The 15,049-nt window shown below is 34.5% G+C and overlaps 1 protein-coding gene and 1 long non-coding RNA gene across 2 annotated transcripts; both read right to left on the bottom strand.

The window, feature by feature from the left end:
* Positions 1-1,198: 1,198 nt before the first annotated feature.
* LOC148672844 (uncharacterized) lies at positions 1,199-2,897 on the bottom strand. Its single transcript, XR_015935885.1, has 3 exons — positions 2,743-2,897; positions 2,276-2,355; positions 1,199-1,896 (listed from the first exon to the last, which is right to left on the bottom strand). It is a non-coding gene; the product is annotated as an uncharacterized LOC148672844 (long non-coding RNA).
* Positions 2,898-5,003: 2,106 nt separating this feature from the next.
* On the bottom strand, positions 5,004-9,492 carry LOC148672843 (uncharacterized). Its single transcript, XM_088630827.1, has 4 exons — positions 9,371-9,492; positions 9,202-9,270; positions 6,260-6,331; positions 5,004-5,861 (listed from the first exon to the last, which is right to left on the bottom strand). Exons 2-4 carry the CDS (start codon positions 9,253-9,255, stop codon positions 5,358-5,360), a joined length of 630 nt encoding a protein of 209 aa, XP_088486953.1. The 5' UTR covers positions 9,256-9,270; positions 9,371-9,492; the 3' UTR covers positions 5,004-5,357.
* Positions 9,493-15,049: the final 5,557 nt, after the last annotated feature.

Raw genomic sequence — 15,049 nt, 5'->3', positions numbered from 1 at the left:
ACCCCTGCAGTGCACAACAAGAGGAAACAGTTGGGAGCTGCTGCAGAAATGCTCCTGTTGTTCCTGCTGTAATTGTTTTATAATTGTGGAATATAATTAATTAGACATTTTGAATTTCTCTTATTAATGGTTGGGATGTTAAAAATGCAAAAGGCAAGCCTCCAAATAACCTTAGATTTAACTGATAAAACATCAAAAGAAAAGAATAAATACAACAAAGCATACTGCACCTTATATATACAGTACATACTGTATATACAGAATAACCCATTTCTAATACATCAAGTAACTACTAATAAGTATTCATAATAACTGTGGGTGGAGGAAACCACAAGGAAGCAAGAAAACCTGCAATAGAGACAACACCCCATTTTCCCAGTCCACCTCAGTCTGCTGTCAACATAGCAGAGCAGTTTGTAAAGCCAATGAACTACTTCCTTCAAAATCCCATTTTAAGTCATGGAAACAACCACAACATCAGGATGAGTAAAGCACGTAAATCTGGATTATAACAGAGTAGGAAACTTTACATAGACAAGCAGACAGCCATGTTTCTTTCTTGTGCTATGTTGCTGTCCTTCGAAGAGCTTAAGACATGACCTTAATAAGTATGGTAATTGTGAAAATTGAAAACATTGAAAGACAAAACAAAGCTTGCATGTCTTTAACATAGTCAGCCACCTTACTACACTTCACTATACTACGCTATTCAATACTATTTGGCCTATTGATAATATAACCAAAACATTTCATGTTTTGATTTTGTTAATAAAGCAAAGGGAATTTATTTTATGTCTTGAAAAATTATTGATCAATATGTAAATATTGTAAAAGAATGCAATGCAGTTTGGGTCCCAAAGACCCTAAAAATCTGCAGATAGATAATAAATGCTGAATACTGTGAAATTGTTTTCTGTTCAGACTTCTATAGAGATGATTAATATTCATACAAATGACAGCGGTGCTTAGGGGATTCCATTACTGCCCATAAATCAACTGTTAACCTATTAATGTTTTATATAAATCACACTTTGATTTTTCAAGGTTTATAAAACCATTTCAAAAACGTTGTGATCACTCTGATTAGCAACAAAAGCCTGAAATATAATCCAACCATACTGTATCTTCCTTTTCATATAGTATGTCCTGTGTATCACAGTTGTATGCATGCAGAAAACCATAAGTCTGTATTTAGGCATATAGTTAAATAAATGCTTTTTATTATTTTTGGTTACATGAAAATTTCAATAAAGAAGAGTACGGGTAAAAATCGGATTAAGGTCTTTTTTCAATATAAAATGGAAATTAAATTTAGGTACCAGACAGAAGCAAACTCACAGTTATTAACTTCTCACTTCTCTGCTTGATCTGCAGTTTAGAGGAGCTGCTGCTTAAAACTGACTCATTTCATGCTTTAAGAGGATACCAACTTCTTTACTAAGAGCTTGTCCACCTGTCCTCTCTGTGAGTTTGCATTTGTGAATCATACTGTATCTGATTGATTAGTAAAAAATAATCTTTAGAAGCTAGAACTGATTAAGTAAACACAATCAAGTTATTAAGACAAAGAGATGAAAATGAAAACAACATCCAGTTGTGGTATCAAAAAATCTTTTTAAATAAGCCAAAACATTAACTATCTCCTCTGTTGTCTGTTGTCTGGACCATGCCTGTGGTCTGGCTTCCAAGTCCAATGTCTGTAGTGAAACAACTTGTGACGCTTGGCGTGGTGGTGGTCGTAGCTGTAGTGGTAGTTGTAGTTGTAGCTTTGGTGGTTGTCCTCCTCAGCAGGATTTCTTCAGAGGAGGAGCTGTCTTCAGATTCTGATCCAGATTCTGAACTGCTTTGAGAACGTGCTGCTTGCCTCAGTAGCCTTTCTGCCTGCCACTTGTATATCTGTTGTTAGAAAGGAAACACGATTTACAAAACACACTTGCCTCCTTGCCTCCTTGTAGCCTGATGTCATTAGATCTCAATCAAAACCAATGGGGATTTTCAAACCAGTATGGTGAATGAGAACACTCCGTTGGGCTTCCCTTATTTGTGTCAGATGGTAATTACTTTACCTCACTGTATACTGCATTGTGTACTGCATTTTTACACTGTTAATCACAAGTAAATTTTTTGCTGATGAGTAGCTCCATTTGTTTTGAATCTGATTATCTTGTGTTAAGAACAGGAGAAAATTTGCTAGTGAAAGACAATAAAATCATAATTTCGGTCTGTATTTTATTATGACATCTATCAACACTTATATAAACTGAAGAATTCTTACTGAAAGCGAAGACGCTGTTGCCACTAAGAGGGAAATAAAAAGCAGAGTCTTCATAATCTCCATGTTTGAACTGTACTGAACTGTAAGGAAACACAATTAACAGTAAAATTAGTATTACCAGACAAGCAATCAAGTCAATTACTAGGCCAGTCTAAACAATGTGTTAATGACAATGATAAGAAAAGGCAAGAGAGAAGTAATGATGATTCATAATAAAATATCAATAATTAATTGATAATGGTGAAAATGAAGGATTTTAAAAAGAGTGCATTTCTAATTAGGAAGTTTAAAGTTTTCAAGTTAAAGAAACTGTCACAGATATGCAAAATACATTCCTCTCTTCTAGGCTAGTTAATTAAATTGAATGTTTATATAGTATGTGCAGATTTGTCCAGTGACAGTGACTTTATTATCTCTATCAACCTCTATTCTCTATTCTGGTATCCACAATAAATTAAAATCATTACCTTGATGTATCTTCTCAACCAAAAAGACACAAAAACAATGTGATCTGCATTGAAAATAGACCTCCTCTGGCACATTAATATACCCAACATCTGTGAGTCAACCTAAAGCTGCAATGATTCCCTGTGAATTGTTATGCCGGATGTTGCTTTTTATTCTACTGATTTTGCAATCTCCCCTATGTTTTTTCTTTCTCATATTATATGACTAATTTGACAAGAAACCCATTATTACAGCTTTCCAACCGCAGTCTTTAAAGTTTCTGTGTCCATTGTATATTTTTGTAAACATTCATAAGATGTTTTCATTCCATGATTTTTAAGGATAGAGCCAGTTTGGCAGGTTCATTTAGGTAATAATGATCAGCTACTGTTTGTCTTTTGGGTTCTTTGCCTTCAAAATGACATTTTTACAACCTATTATCCTTTACTACTGTAGGTACAGAAAACCAGTCACCCATGGTGCCGTGTTTAAGGCCTTTTACAGACACGTGTTACCCTAGAAGTTTTGGAGCCACAGCCATGATGGTTATATGATGGTGTTTAAATGCTAAAAGGTACAGTAAAACACATTGAAAATGCGTAAAACAGAAAGCAAGGAAGATGCTTCAGGACTCTGGTTGTCATGTTTATATATGACATAATATGGAAACTCTTTACAGTCAAGAGTGGGTCATTGCCCTTTTGCTAGAATACGTGATGTTTATAATTTCTAACGTCTTTAAATCCGGCATTCCTTTATCCATGAAATTTTAAGGAGTCTTTTCACTTTAGTATTGTGTCCGGGTTTGAAGATCGTCACATTACATTGGAATTTATACCTCAAAACATAATTTTTTGTTTTTACCAGTGTAAAAGTTATAATGAAGTTGTTGTTGTTGTTGTTGTTGTAAGGAATTGTATTACTTTAATAAATAGTGACCTTACAAATTATAAGTAAGGTCAGCTTCAACAGATAACTTTATATGTACTGTATGAGAAGTATATGTAAAACACCTGCATTTTAGATATATTTGCTGTTATTGCTCTATTTGTCACTATTACAAATTGTTTTTATTCATAAGTGACTTCCCCTTTTCCATTGTTTTTAGTTAGATGTTTTAATCTACAAAACACAAACAAAAAAGGCCCTTGAATGTTCTTATCTTCAAATTGTTGCAAATGGCAAGTATATACATTTAATCAATATTTTTTTACAAATATTGGGAAATTTAAGGATGGGCAAAGAATGTCATCAAAGAAATTGCTTAACTTAGAATGTTTAATGGTAATACTATGAGTCAATTGCCTTCATGTACCACATCCATGAATGTCTCAATGTATTTTGTACAATAAAGCCAGAATACACTTCCTTTCCCCTACAGTCACGATTTCCAGTCATTCTTTTTATTTGAGGGGAGTTCTTCTTTAAGAATGACTTGGAACTCTTGCTCTCTTGACAACCACAAAAGACATAAGTAGCCCAAAAGTATACATTTCAGCATGAGTCTGTAAAGTAAATAATGTCCAACATCAGGGTAAAAATACACTCCATGCTCTAAAATAACAACCAGAATGGCCCATTGGTGTACTTTTTCCATCTTTCTCCAAAGCGTCATTCACTCTAACAGTGTGTCTTATAGATGGAACTAGATGTGTTTATAACTTGAAGGCTTATTAACATAGAACTGGTGTCAAATATATAATTAATATCTTCTATGGCTTAAAGAAAATAAGTGACCATTACATTATCATTATTAGTATCAACAGCAATAGCCAAAAAAAAACATCAGCATAAGATTTGAATTTAACTCCAAAAATTATTTCCTGCCAAAAACATGATCCCTGCTTGGATATGCACTGTAGTTTTCTTGAGTCTTAGGTATCCAGTTTGGATGCATAGTTAGATAATAATTGTGTCAGTTTGCTTATTTTTTCAAAATTGTTTAACAAAATTGCATCAGTATTTGAAAATAGTATCTCATCTGCTCTGCCAAGGACTTGATAGAAGAAGCATGAAATGGCACGCAAAGTGAGTGGTTTTTAGGATGGTAATGATTCACTGGAAGGAGATCAAAGTACTTGCTGTATGATCAAATGTTTAAACATGTATGTTGAAACAAACAAGCTCTATATGGATTAACAATAGCAGGAGATACTACTGAGCAAATACCTGTATGTTAAGGTAACATGGATGTAACAGGCTGAATGAATGTATAGTATATGTAAGATTCTTTCCTCCTACATTTCCTGGTTGGGAATAATTCAGACTTTTCTGAACTAACTCTGAACTAACACTAACACTTTATTTAGAGGATTTACATAACATACAGTACACTGTATTACAAATACAACAAATATTGGTTCAAATGCATTTTTATGTTGTTTCTCAGTATATTTTATTAAGTAAAATTTGGAATCTTCCCCTTGTCATCGCTATTTATTTATGGATTCATTCAAAAATAATCAAATGTGGCATAGTAGTTTTACATTTTGGTGTACTCGCTGTACTGTATATGCTGAAAACAGTTTACTGTTTTGCACTTAACAAAATAAAACTTACTAGAATTAAACCTTTCAGATGATCTGTATTGTTGCAGCTAATGCCAATTATATGAGTGCAGATTGTGCACAGAAAATCAGGGGGTGTTTGAACTTGGAACTGAGATCCGAAGGGGCTCGATTGGAATATCCTCTGGTATTTCGCCATAAGGGAAAATGGAGGGGATTTTAAATACTGGAGGATCCGAAGGTGATTCTCCAAAAATTGGTGGAATTGGATGAGGGGTGAATTTAATTGGGCCTGAGATTGGATCAAACACAATCACTGGTGGAATGTTGAAGGTCTCGGGTACAGATTCACCCTCAATATTAGGAAGCATTATAAATACTTGAGGCACTGGGATTGTCGTGCTGGGTGATGCCTCTGGCTCAGCAGCAGCAACAGATAGCTTAGAGGCTTGTGAAAGGAATGAGGGTTTGTTTTTTTTGTCTGGCTGAAATGCTAGAGATTTTGAAAGATGGAACAAGATTGTGGACACAGAGAATGCAGGTTTTCCTGTTACATTCTGTGTTGTGGACATCTTCAAAGGAACAAATAAGACCTTTTGAAAAGATGGAAGCTTTGAGTCAGATCGGATATCCTACAAAACATAAAACAGAAAGATTATATATACTAGATCTGACTGCAAACCTTTCAGTTGAGTTCAAGTCCTGTAGTTTGCCGAAAATGTAAAACTACATTTAGAAATACACATACTGTATCCATTGGAGGCAAGTTACAAAGATCCTGTAGTTTGCAGAAAAGGTAAAACTACATTTAGAAATACACATATCCATTGGAGGCAAGTTACAAAGATCAATTAATTCAACTTAAATTAAACATTTAGTTAAAATGTAAATCTTAAAATCAACATTATACTGTATAGTTCACACTGTTTTAATCATTTTAATCTTCATGCAAGATGAATTTTTCAGTGTAAATGGTTGCTTTCAAAATAAATCTGCCCCAGTAAAAGAAATGGCAGAGTCTGTCTTTTACCTTTGGACTTTTCCTGGGCAAGGCTGTAGGATTTAGTCCCTTCCAGGGAGAAAATGAGTCAGACTTGAACACCTATGGAGATACACACCAGGTATGAGTACTCCATGCTTGTTTCTACTGTTTAAGATAAAGTGTAATGGGACCACAGTTTGTTGTTATGTAAGGAAAGTGTGACTTATGGTAAGTTTGGAGAATTCAAAAGAAAAAAAAAACAGGAAAGACATCTTTACACAGGGGATGTGTCCAACTCTCCTAGTAATTAGAATAACTCCCATAATTGGACTTTTTAATTGGAATCAACTCCCCTATTATTCTTACATCAAAAATACATTTGTAATAAATCTACAAATTCCATGAATGAAATCTACAAGACATCGAACTAAAAAGAGCACTTTACTGTCCTTTCAATTAGGTATTTATGACATATGTATTGTGTACATCATATTTACAGTATATATAGTATACAAATATGTACATATTGCAAGATGCATTAGACATTAAGATATTAAAAACCAAACAGTTGTATGACAAAATGGCACAAGTGTTCAAAGAAATTTAAAATGTTTGTTTATGTATTTTCGGTTCTCTGTTGCTGAATGGGAAACAAGCAACATATAATGATTTATTATTAAAGCTAACCCTAATATTGAAGAGAAAATCTAATAAGGTGTACTGTATGAGAATCCATGTAATTTCATTAACAGAGCCCAGACAGTCAGATGACACCATCAAATTAAGATACCAAAGATTTATTTGGTACACCAGTGCATCAGAGATGATGTCATCTACTTAAAAAAACATTACACCATCGCAATACCAAAGTATTCAGACATCTCTGCTCACTGACGTACTGTACACCACATCTTAACCAAAATATGAGTGGGCTTTGTTCTGACATCTGTGTTGGATTCTGTAGATGAAAACATGAGTGATTGTAACTTCCTTCTGTGAAACAGAATGATGAGCAAGTAACTGATGAATATGTCTTTACTTTTTACCACAGCCCGAGTTTCAATAAAGTTTCAGTGTGATATGTTTGTTTCCAGCCAAAGGTATGAATACAATTAAATAAGAAAAGTCAAAAATAAAAAGTTATATATAGAGAGATATTTTATATATTCACCTATATCTGCATTAAAAAATAAAAAATTAAGATTACTTTATTGGCCATATGCAATTTCTCATATTTGGAATTTGTCTTTTCACATACCCCAGCTTGCTCTCCATGAGACACACAGACAAAGAAAGAAGCTTGGGGTCAGAGTGCAGGGTCAGCCATTTATATGGTGCCCCTGGAGCAGTTGGGGTTAAGGGCCTTGCTCAGGGGCCCAATAGAGTAGGATTCCTCTGCTGGCCACAGGATATGAACCGGCAGCCTTTCAGCCACAGGCGCCCAAGCAGTTCTGTTATTGTTTTTGATTCAGTTAGTGGTATCTATAAATTTTCTCAGTATTTCAAGTTCTCTATCCTGTTTAATGCTTTTTTAATTAATTTATATTGAATTATGTAATGTTAGTAGTAATAATGTTGAATTATCTTATACATGGTGGTTTCTTCTGGTTTATAGTTCTCCATCAGGTTTCTTTGTGATTCAAATATTTGGAATATTTGGAATATATAATAGTATATTGCCATGGATAAATGCATCAGCTAACAAAATGAGAAATAAGTTGCTTTAACTATAACTGTATTGCATTGTGTATTGAACTTAATGAATTAATAATTAATTATTTTTTCATTCAGTTTTTGATTTCAGAAATATCCTACTTTGGCTTTTTTCTTCCAAGGAAGATAACTAATGGAAAGGAAGTTTTCAGTCTTAATTGAATGAATAGTCATTGTCCTACAGTACCTATTCTGAAAAAACCCTTAGTAGGTTTTCAAATACTGATCTAGAGATATTGTACAAGTGAGAACTACACTCTGTAAGACACTTTTTAACCCTGCCCAATTTTACTCTTGAGTAATATCTCTTTCGTTAATTAAAATTTGTCAGTTTATAGAGATTTTTAATTAACTCTTTTTAATCATTTCAAATGCATTTTTTACCCATAGGAACAATACTACTCAAGCAATCCACAAATGTATCTGCTTGCTATTTAGAATATAAATTATTTTACGCCCATGTGTGTGTTCAATGAGCTATCGATGTAAACCTTAGACCAATGCGTTTTCATTGTGCCTTGGTATGTACAATATTTGGAATGAAGTCTGGTAAAAGGTTACCAAAGCCCCATCTAGTGGATGCAGGAAAACAGACATCGAACACAGTAAAAAGGCATGTGGTTTATCTTTCATGACAAAGATATAAATCAGTTCTTCTCAACTCCAGTTGTTCATTCAACTCCAGCTCATTGAGATTAGCTTGGTGTAATGCCACCTAATCCTACATGAGCATTTAAATGGATAATACAACTTTTGAGTTGTGTCCCATAAAAGCAAGAAAACACAAAAAATATTGAAATGCAACACTCAACATTCAGATTTTTACTGCTGTCTCTGAACAAAATGTAATTAATTTTCCATCAAACCACCATATTTATTGGGATCATTTGACCATCTATTACAAAAAACTACAATTACCAGATAACTATTTATTTTACATTATTTCCCCTCAAATGTGTTTTTTTTTGTTGCATTTCAAAGGAAGTATTACAAATACTAAAGTTATTTTCATTTACAAATATCCAAAATTAAATACTTCTCAAAGCAGCTTAATTTTAACACCATAGTATGATCATTTCAACTCAACTGAAAACTGGTTAATTTTTAAATTGGGTTTGGAAAGTAAAAATAAAGTTAGTATGTAATTAGGAAAATTAACGTTTTATCAAAATGAGGTTGTTTTTTCTTCTTAATCAGGTTAAAATCGTTGTTACTGCAGTAGAAAGAAAACTGGACTTCAAGAGAAATAAGGTAGAAATAAAGTAGAAATTACTCACAGGAAGACTCAAGCTTGCACCATAAAGGTATAGAAGTATCACAGCCTCCTTCATGATATCCAGCAGATCCTAAAAGAAGAAAAAGTATTGATATGGGATTTTATAAAAATATTCTGTGCCCATCTCCTCCATGTTTAAAACTAACAGGCAGACATAGCAAAAGCAGTACCCCTGTTCAGAGTCTAAAGTTGGAAGATTGTAGAAGATTCCTGTTTTACCCCTTTCACAATTTAAAATGGGTTCATTCACAATCAAATCAAATATCAGATTATGCAGTCATCCTACGTGGGATTCAGAATGTCTCAAATGAACTTGGGTGTTGATGAGAGTTTGCCCTCTGTGCCTAATTCATGAATTCCAGTAAAGGTTGCCCAGACACATAACAATCCAATTTACATTGCACAGAAAGCCTCAAAATTGACACCATAATTTGCAACATCTTTGTTGCAGTTTAAACTGCAGTTTAAAGGTAAATCAAAACAATGTATCACCATTATGTAATAGTAACTATAAGGAGTAGTAGTAAAAGAGGTAATACATGCTCTTACCTAGTTCTAAAAAATATTATTATGGTTTTAGATAAAATAATTTATCTTAAAAGCAAACAAATAAAGTTTATACTGTATGTACTGAAACCGTCACTTTGAAACAACTGGTTTCTAGTGCATGCACTTTATAAAACTGTTATATAAACCTACTTTTTGTGCATTTATAATATGTGAATTGAAAAGACTTTCATCACTGTATCCTATTACCAGAAAGGGATAACAACATAAAAAATGACCATAGTCCTCTTTATAGCATATTTATGTATTTTGTCTGTTTTGATGGTGTGGGCATCCATCTAACAGTAGAAAAAATGAATGGTAGTTTTGAACCATTGGCAATCTCAGAACAGTACTGAAATCACAAACATAAATATATTTATGATACAACATATTGTATCTTATCTGAATACTATTACCCATAAGTATATATTTGAAGATATTTTTGCAATGTCACATTCTTGGTTAATGAATCAATTTATGTTAGTGCTATGTATGAAGGTGCAATGTTTTTGCTAAATATCGGTCAAAATTTAAACAGATAAGATCTGAGAGAACACATCAAACCAGAAGGGTAACCATCTAGACTAACTTTCTTTTTTGTATGCAAAACATGAGTTTGCATTGAAAGTGAATATTAATATGTCATCTAAGTAAAAAAAAAGTCTCCAAACTGAAGTAAAGACATAAACAATCAAAATGTTTTGCTAACGTTAACAAAAATTCAAAATGTGGTAAGAATAAATCTTTCTTACCTTCCATTATAATTATAATAATAATTATTATAATTAATTATTATTATTATTAATAATATAATAATTATTAAATACGTATATATATATTTTTATTATTTATTAAAAATATATATATTTTTCTTTATATTTGCTAAGTCTTTAAGAATAGAAACACTGTGCTAAACTATGACTTAATTGAGCTGCTTGCTGTTTAGTCTTTGATTTAAATTGTTCCTTTGTTTAGTCCTGAATGTTGAATATGTCCAGGTTCGAGGGTATTGTTTTCAACACCATCTACACAAAGAACTTTACACAGCCTCTCCTCAGCATGTTGGCCATTATTTCTGACAAAACAGCTTTTATCAGGTGACCAGTTGATAATGAATAGACACAGGTGGGAATAACACTATCTTGCTTACATTTCAGGGAACAGAATTAAATGAGCTCAGTGCTGAAACTCAGAAACAGGTACAGTGGTGATACCAATTTCAAATCCCATTTGACTTTTTGGGTGCTGAAAACAAATATACCAATATGCCTCAGATAGAAATCAATTAGATTAAGAGCTTGGCACGGGTAAAAGCCAGAAGACAAAGAATTGCCCCAGGACCAGGGTTTGGAACCACTACTAAATAATGTTATTTTTTAAAGATGTTGCCAAAGATCATAAATGCGCTCTGTTGTAATTGCTATAGAGCTGATCTGAACATGTTTTTATGTGGTCTGCAATTTTCAATAACCATGATTTCTTGTTTATTAAGACGTGATACACTAGACTTAAAAAAATAAAATACATTATTGTACCAGGTCATGATGTGGCCTGTAGTTACGAGAACTGTAATATTCCTTTTCATACCACCATGGAATACAACATTTCAGCACAGAATAGCTGGTGAATTACTTTATATTAATATGCATTTTAACCAATGGAAATCTGTACATACAGTAATATAATAAAGATCAAATTATTTATTTGGTTCTTTCTTAGTAAAACTGACCAGCATATCTGCCTTCTCCTATACTTTCACACAATTGTTCTCCCAGAGTTTCCCTTAACTTTATGATTTCTTCTCATCTTTGTGGAATGTGTTGCTAATTACAGTATACATCATTGCCTTTTGTCTAGAAATTTTTAAGTTTATTCAATTATTTATCAGTGTGTTTACTCTGAGGGGTCTTGATGACAGCATATAAAACTAAAAAAAAGTAAAATATGAACAAGTTAACTCTGAAGACCACTACAGGTTCAAAATATCGTAAAAAAAATGTCTTTTCCAAAATCATTGTCTTTGAAATTATATTTTTAAGGCAACTGGGCTAGGCAATATAGTATCTCAACAACAGACTTTTAATCTACAGTAGATAGATATTCCAACACCACATAGCTAGAAAGCTACTGTATATGTTTACACATAAACAGTGAACTGTCCTGATACAACAAAGACTCTAGGATAGTACTATAACTTCCAAAAGGATTCCCAAACAGCACAACTTAATTTAACAACAAATTAATTTTTTTATGGACTTCAAAACTAATGTACTGGGAAAAAAAACAGTGGAGGCAAATTAAGTAATCATTTAAAATAAATATAGTATAAGATTTTACAAGTTTATTAATCTGAAGATATGTAACTCGTAAAACAAGATGACTCTTAGCTTTACACATTTATCTCTTTGGTTTGCATCTCTCTATCAGGCTAACATTAGTTTTCAGAAATACTAGTTTGGAACAAGCCTGAATCCCACAGTTACCACAAAGTATTGCTGGAATCTGCTTATTGTTTTACATGGCTGATTTTAAATAGGGGAAGTAAAGACCCATAATGATAACTTGATGCATGTTTTGCTTAAATATATATGCATTTGTATTATCAGAATCACTTAACACCAAATGAAGTTCCAAATTAAATTAATGTATTCTAAAATAAATTATAAAAAATTGATCTACTGTACATATCTATATAGTAAAATGGTGATAAACTGTATTCTCCAGGCTGTATGTTTTAGTTTTTCCATCATCTTACTTGATGTGAGATGTACTAAAATCTACCTTTTCTATCATTAATGAAATAACCAGTGGTTCTGTGGAAGTGCAGTACATCTGCAGGGACATGTATTGATTGACTCAGGATGAACAATCAAAAATGTTCATCCACAGTGGGACTCGTTCTATCCCATCAGCTCAGAATTTTTTTTATGTCTATTGCTGTATTTTTGCTGATTTTGTTTTTTTTAGCCAGATTTTAGTTTATTTCTCTTTCTTGGAAAATTATTTTTGCTTGATGACTTCTGGATTCTGGAATATTTCCCTGCTTCTGGACTAAGATGTTGCTTTTGATACTGTCAATCATAGCATCCTACTGGATCACAAGGATAATTATCAGAGATCCTGGTACTTCCTGTCACTGGTTTGGCTCTAATTTGGCAACCTGGAGGCAAACCATAAAACTTTTAAATTTGAAGTTATCCCACATATTTAGGGTGTTCCACAGGGTTATGTTAATTCACTGTATTTCAGAGAAGATTTTTTTCTTCAGAATGTTAACACTTCATGAATGAGTATTCATTGTTCAGTTTAAGAATCTGGATGAGTTCATCTGCAATCCTAAAGTATAGCAATTTTCACCTGCAGCAAGCTTATTTTAGTGTCTTTGTTATTCTTATTATTCTTTGTGGCTCCTGTTGCACCGCAGCGCATGTTGAGACAGACATTAGAGTAGCAAGGAAAGTATGCAATAAACAGAAAGCATACTATACTCTTTACATCTGTATGAGTGTGTGGAGAGCACATTCTTGTAAGAAACCCGTATCTCTGTACTCCTGAATATTATATTCACTACCATGCAAAATCAAAAAGGGGACAAATGTTCCACATTCTGCGTATCAAATGTATCTACATTACTTTTACTTATTTATGTAGTGCTCCATCTGGTTACAGCTGCGTGGTGATGATGATGTGTTAAAACCCAAGTGCTAGAGACCGGAGACTGGCAGAACACCCAAGTAGACCCAACTGATTGAGAGCTAGGATGCGCCAGGAGAAAGGGAAAGTTAAAGGAAATGGAAACAGAAAGGTGGTATTCGATTAATTGATTACTGACTGGCATAGTCAGTAGTGTGTGTGCAGCAGCCATATTACCCTGCAACTCACAATTGGCAACCCACTGAAGCTAAGCAGGTGTGAACCTGTTTAGTATCTGGATAGGAGACCTCCTGGGAAAAACTAAGGTTGCTGCTGGAAAAGGTGTTAGTGGGGCCAGCAGGGGGCGCTCACCCTGCAGTCCATGTGGGTCCTAATGCCCCAGTATAGTGACAGGGACACTATACTGTAAACAGGCGCCGTCCTTTGGATGAGACATAAAACTGAGGTCCTGACTCTCTGTGGTCATTAAAAATCCCAGGGCGTTTCTCGAAAAGAGTAGGGGTGTAACCCCAGCGTCCTGGCCAAATTTCCCATTGGCCCTTACCAATCATGGCCTCCTATTAATCCCCATGTATGGATTGGCTTCATTACTCTGGTCTCCTCCCCACTGATAGCTGGTGTGTGGTGAGCGTTCTGGCGCACTATGGCTCCCGTCGCATCATCCAGGTGGATGCTGCACATTGGTGGTGGTGGTAGAGGGGAGTCCCCATTACCTGTAAAGTGCTTTGAGTGGAGTGTCCAGAAAAGCGCTATATAAGTGTAAGCAATTATTAGTTATTATTAATTATAGTACAACTAGTACAGTTTTAAGTACAATTTCGGCTTACATTCAGTTGTCGTGTATGTAGAGGTGTAGGAGTACAGTCATTTTGGGTACAGAAAGAAGTGAGGAGAGTACAGTATGATGGGAGGAAGTGGGGGCGTCACCAGCTTGGCGGCTCGAGGGAAGAATCTATTTTGAAGTCTTGTAGTGTGCAACTGGAGCGTCCGGAACTTTCTACTAGAGGGTAGAGGGACAAACAAGTTATGACTGGGGTGAGTGGGGTCAGACATAATTTTGGTGGCTTTTTTCAGACTCCTCCTGTTGTAGATTTGCTGGATGGATGGTAAGGCACTGCCGATGATGTGTTGGGCAGTTTTGACCACCTGCTGCAGTGCCTTACAGTCGGATGCAGTGCAGTTGCCGTACCAGACTGTGATGCAGCTGGTCAGTATGCTCTCTACTGTACATTTACAGAAGTTGCTGAGGATCCGTTGATGCAGGCATATTTTCGTCAGCCTTCTAGGGAAATACAGCTGCTGTTGTGCTTGCTTGATAAGACTGGAAGTGTTGAGTGCCCATGTGAGGTCCTTAGAGATGTGAACACCTAGGAATTTGAAGTTATTAACCATCTCCACCACAGACCCTTCAATGTAGATGGGGGAGTGGACATTTCCTTGTCTCCTGAAGTCAACGATCAGCTCTTTGGTTTTGCTGATCCATCTCACCTCTCACCAAAGCCCTGGGTCACAGTTGCAGGGAGTGGTCCCAGTCAGAGTCCAGGAAAAAGAATCCTCAAGGAGGTTGATGCCTTGAAGGAAAAGAAGGTTTCGCTGGGACACTTGAAGGAAACAAGGTAAAAAGGAAAAAGAAAAAATAGAACCAG

Source organism: Lepisosteus platostomus, chromosome 4 (genome assembly GCF_059453375.1).
Source record: "Lepisosteus platostomus isolate fLepPlt1 chromosome 4, fLepPlt1.hap1, whole genome shotgun sequence".
NCBI classification, from domain to species: domain Eukaryota; kingdom Metazoa; phylum Chordata; class Actinopteri; order Semionotiformes; family Lepisosteidae; genus Lepisosteus; species Lepisosteus platostomus.
The sequence above is the reverse complement of the archived record's forward strand: the minus strand, read 5'-3'. Positions and strand labels throughout refer to the sequence as shown.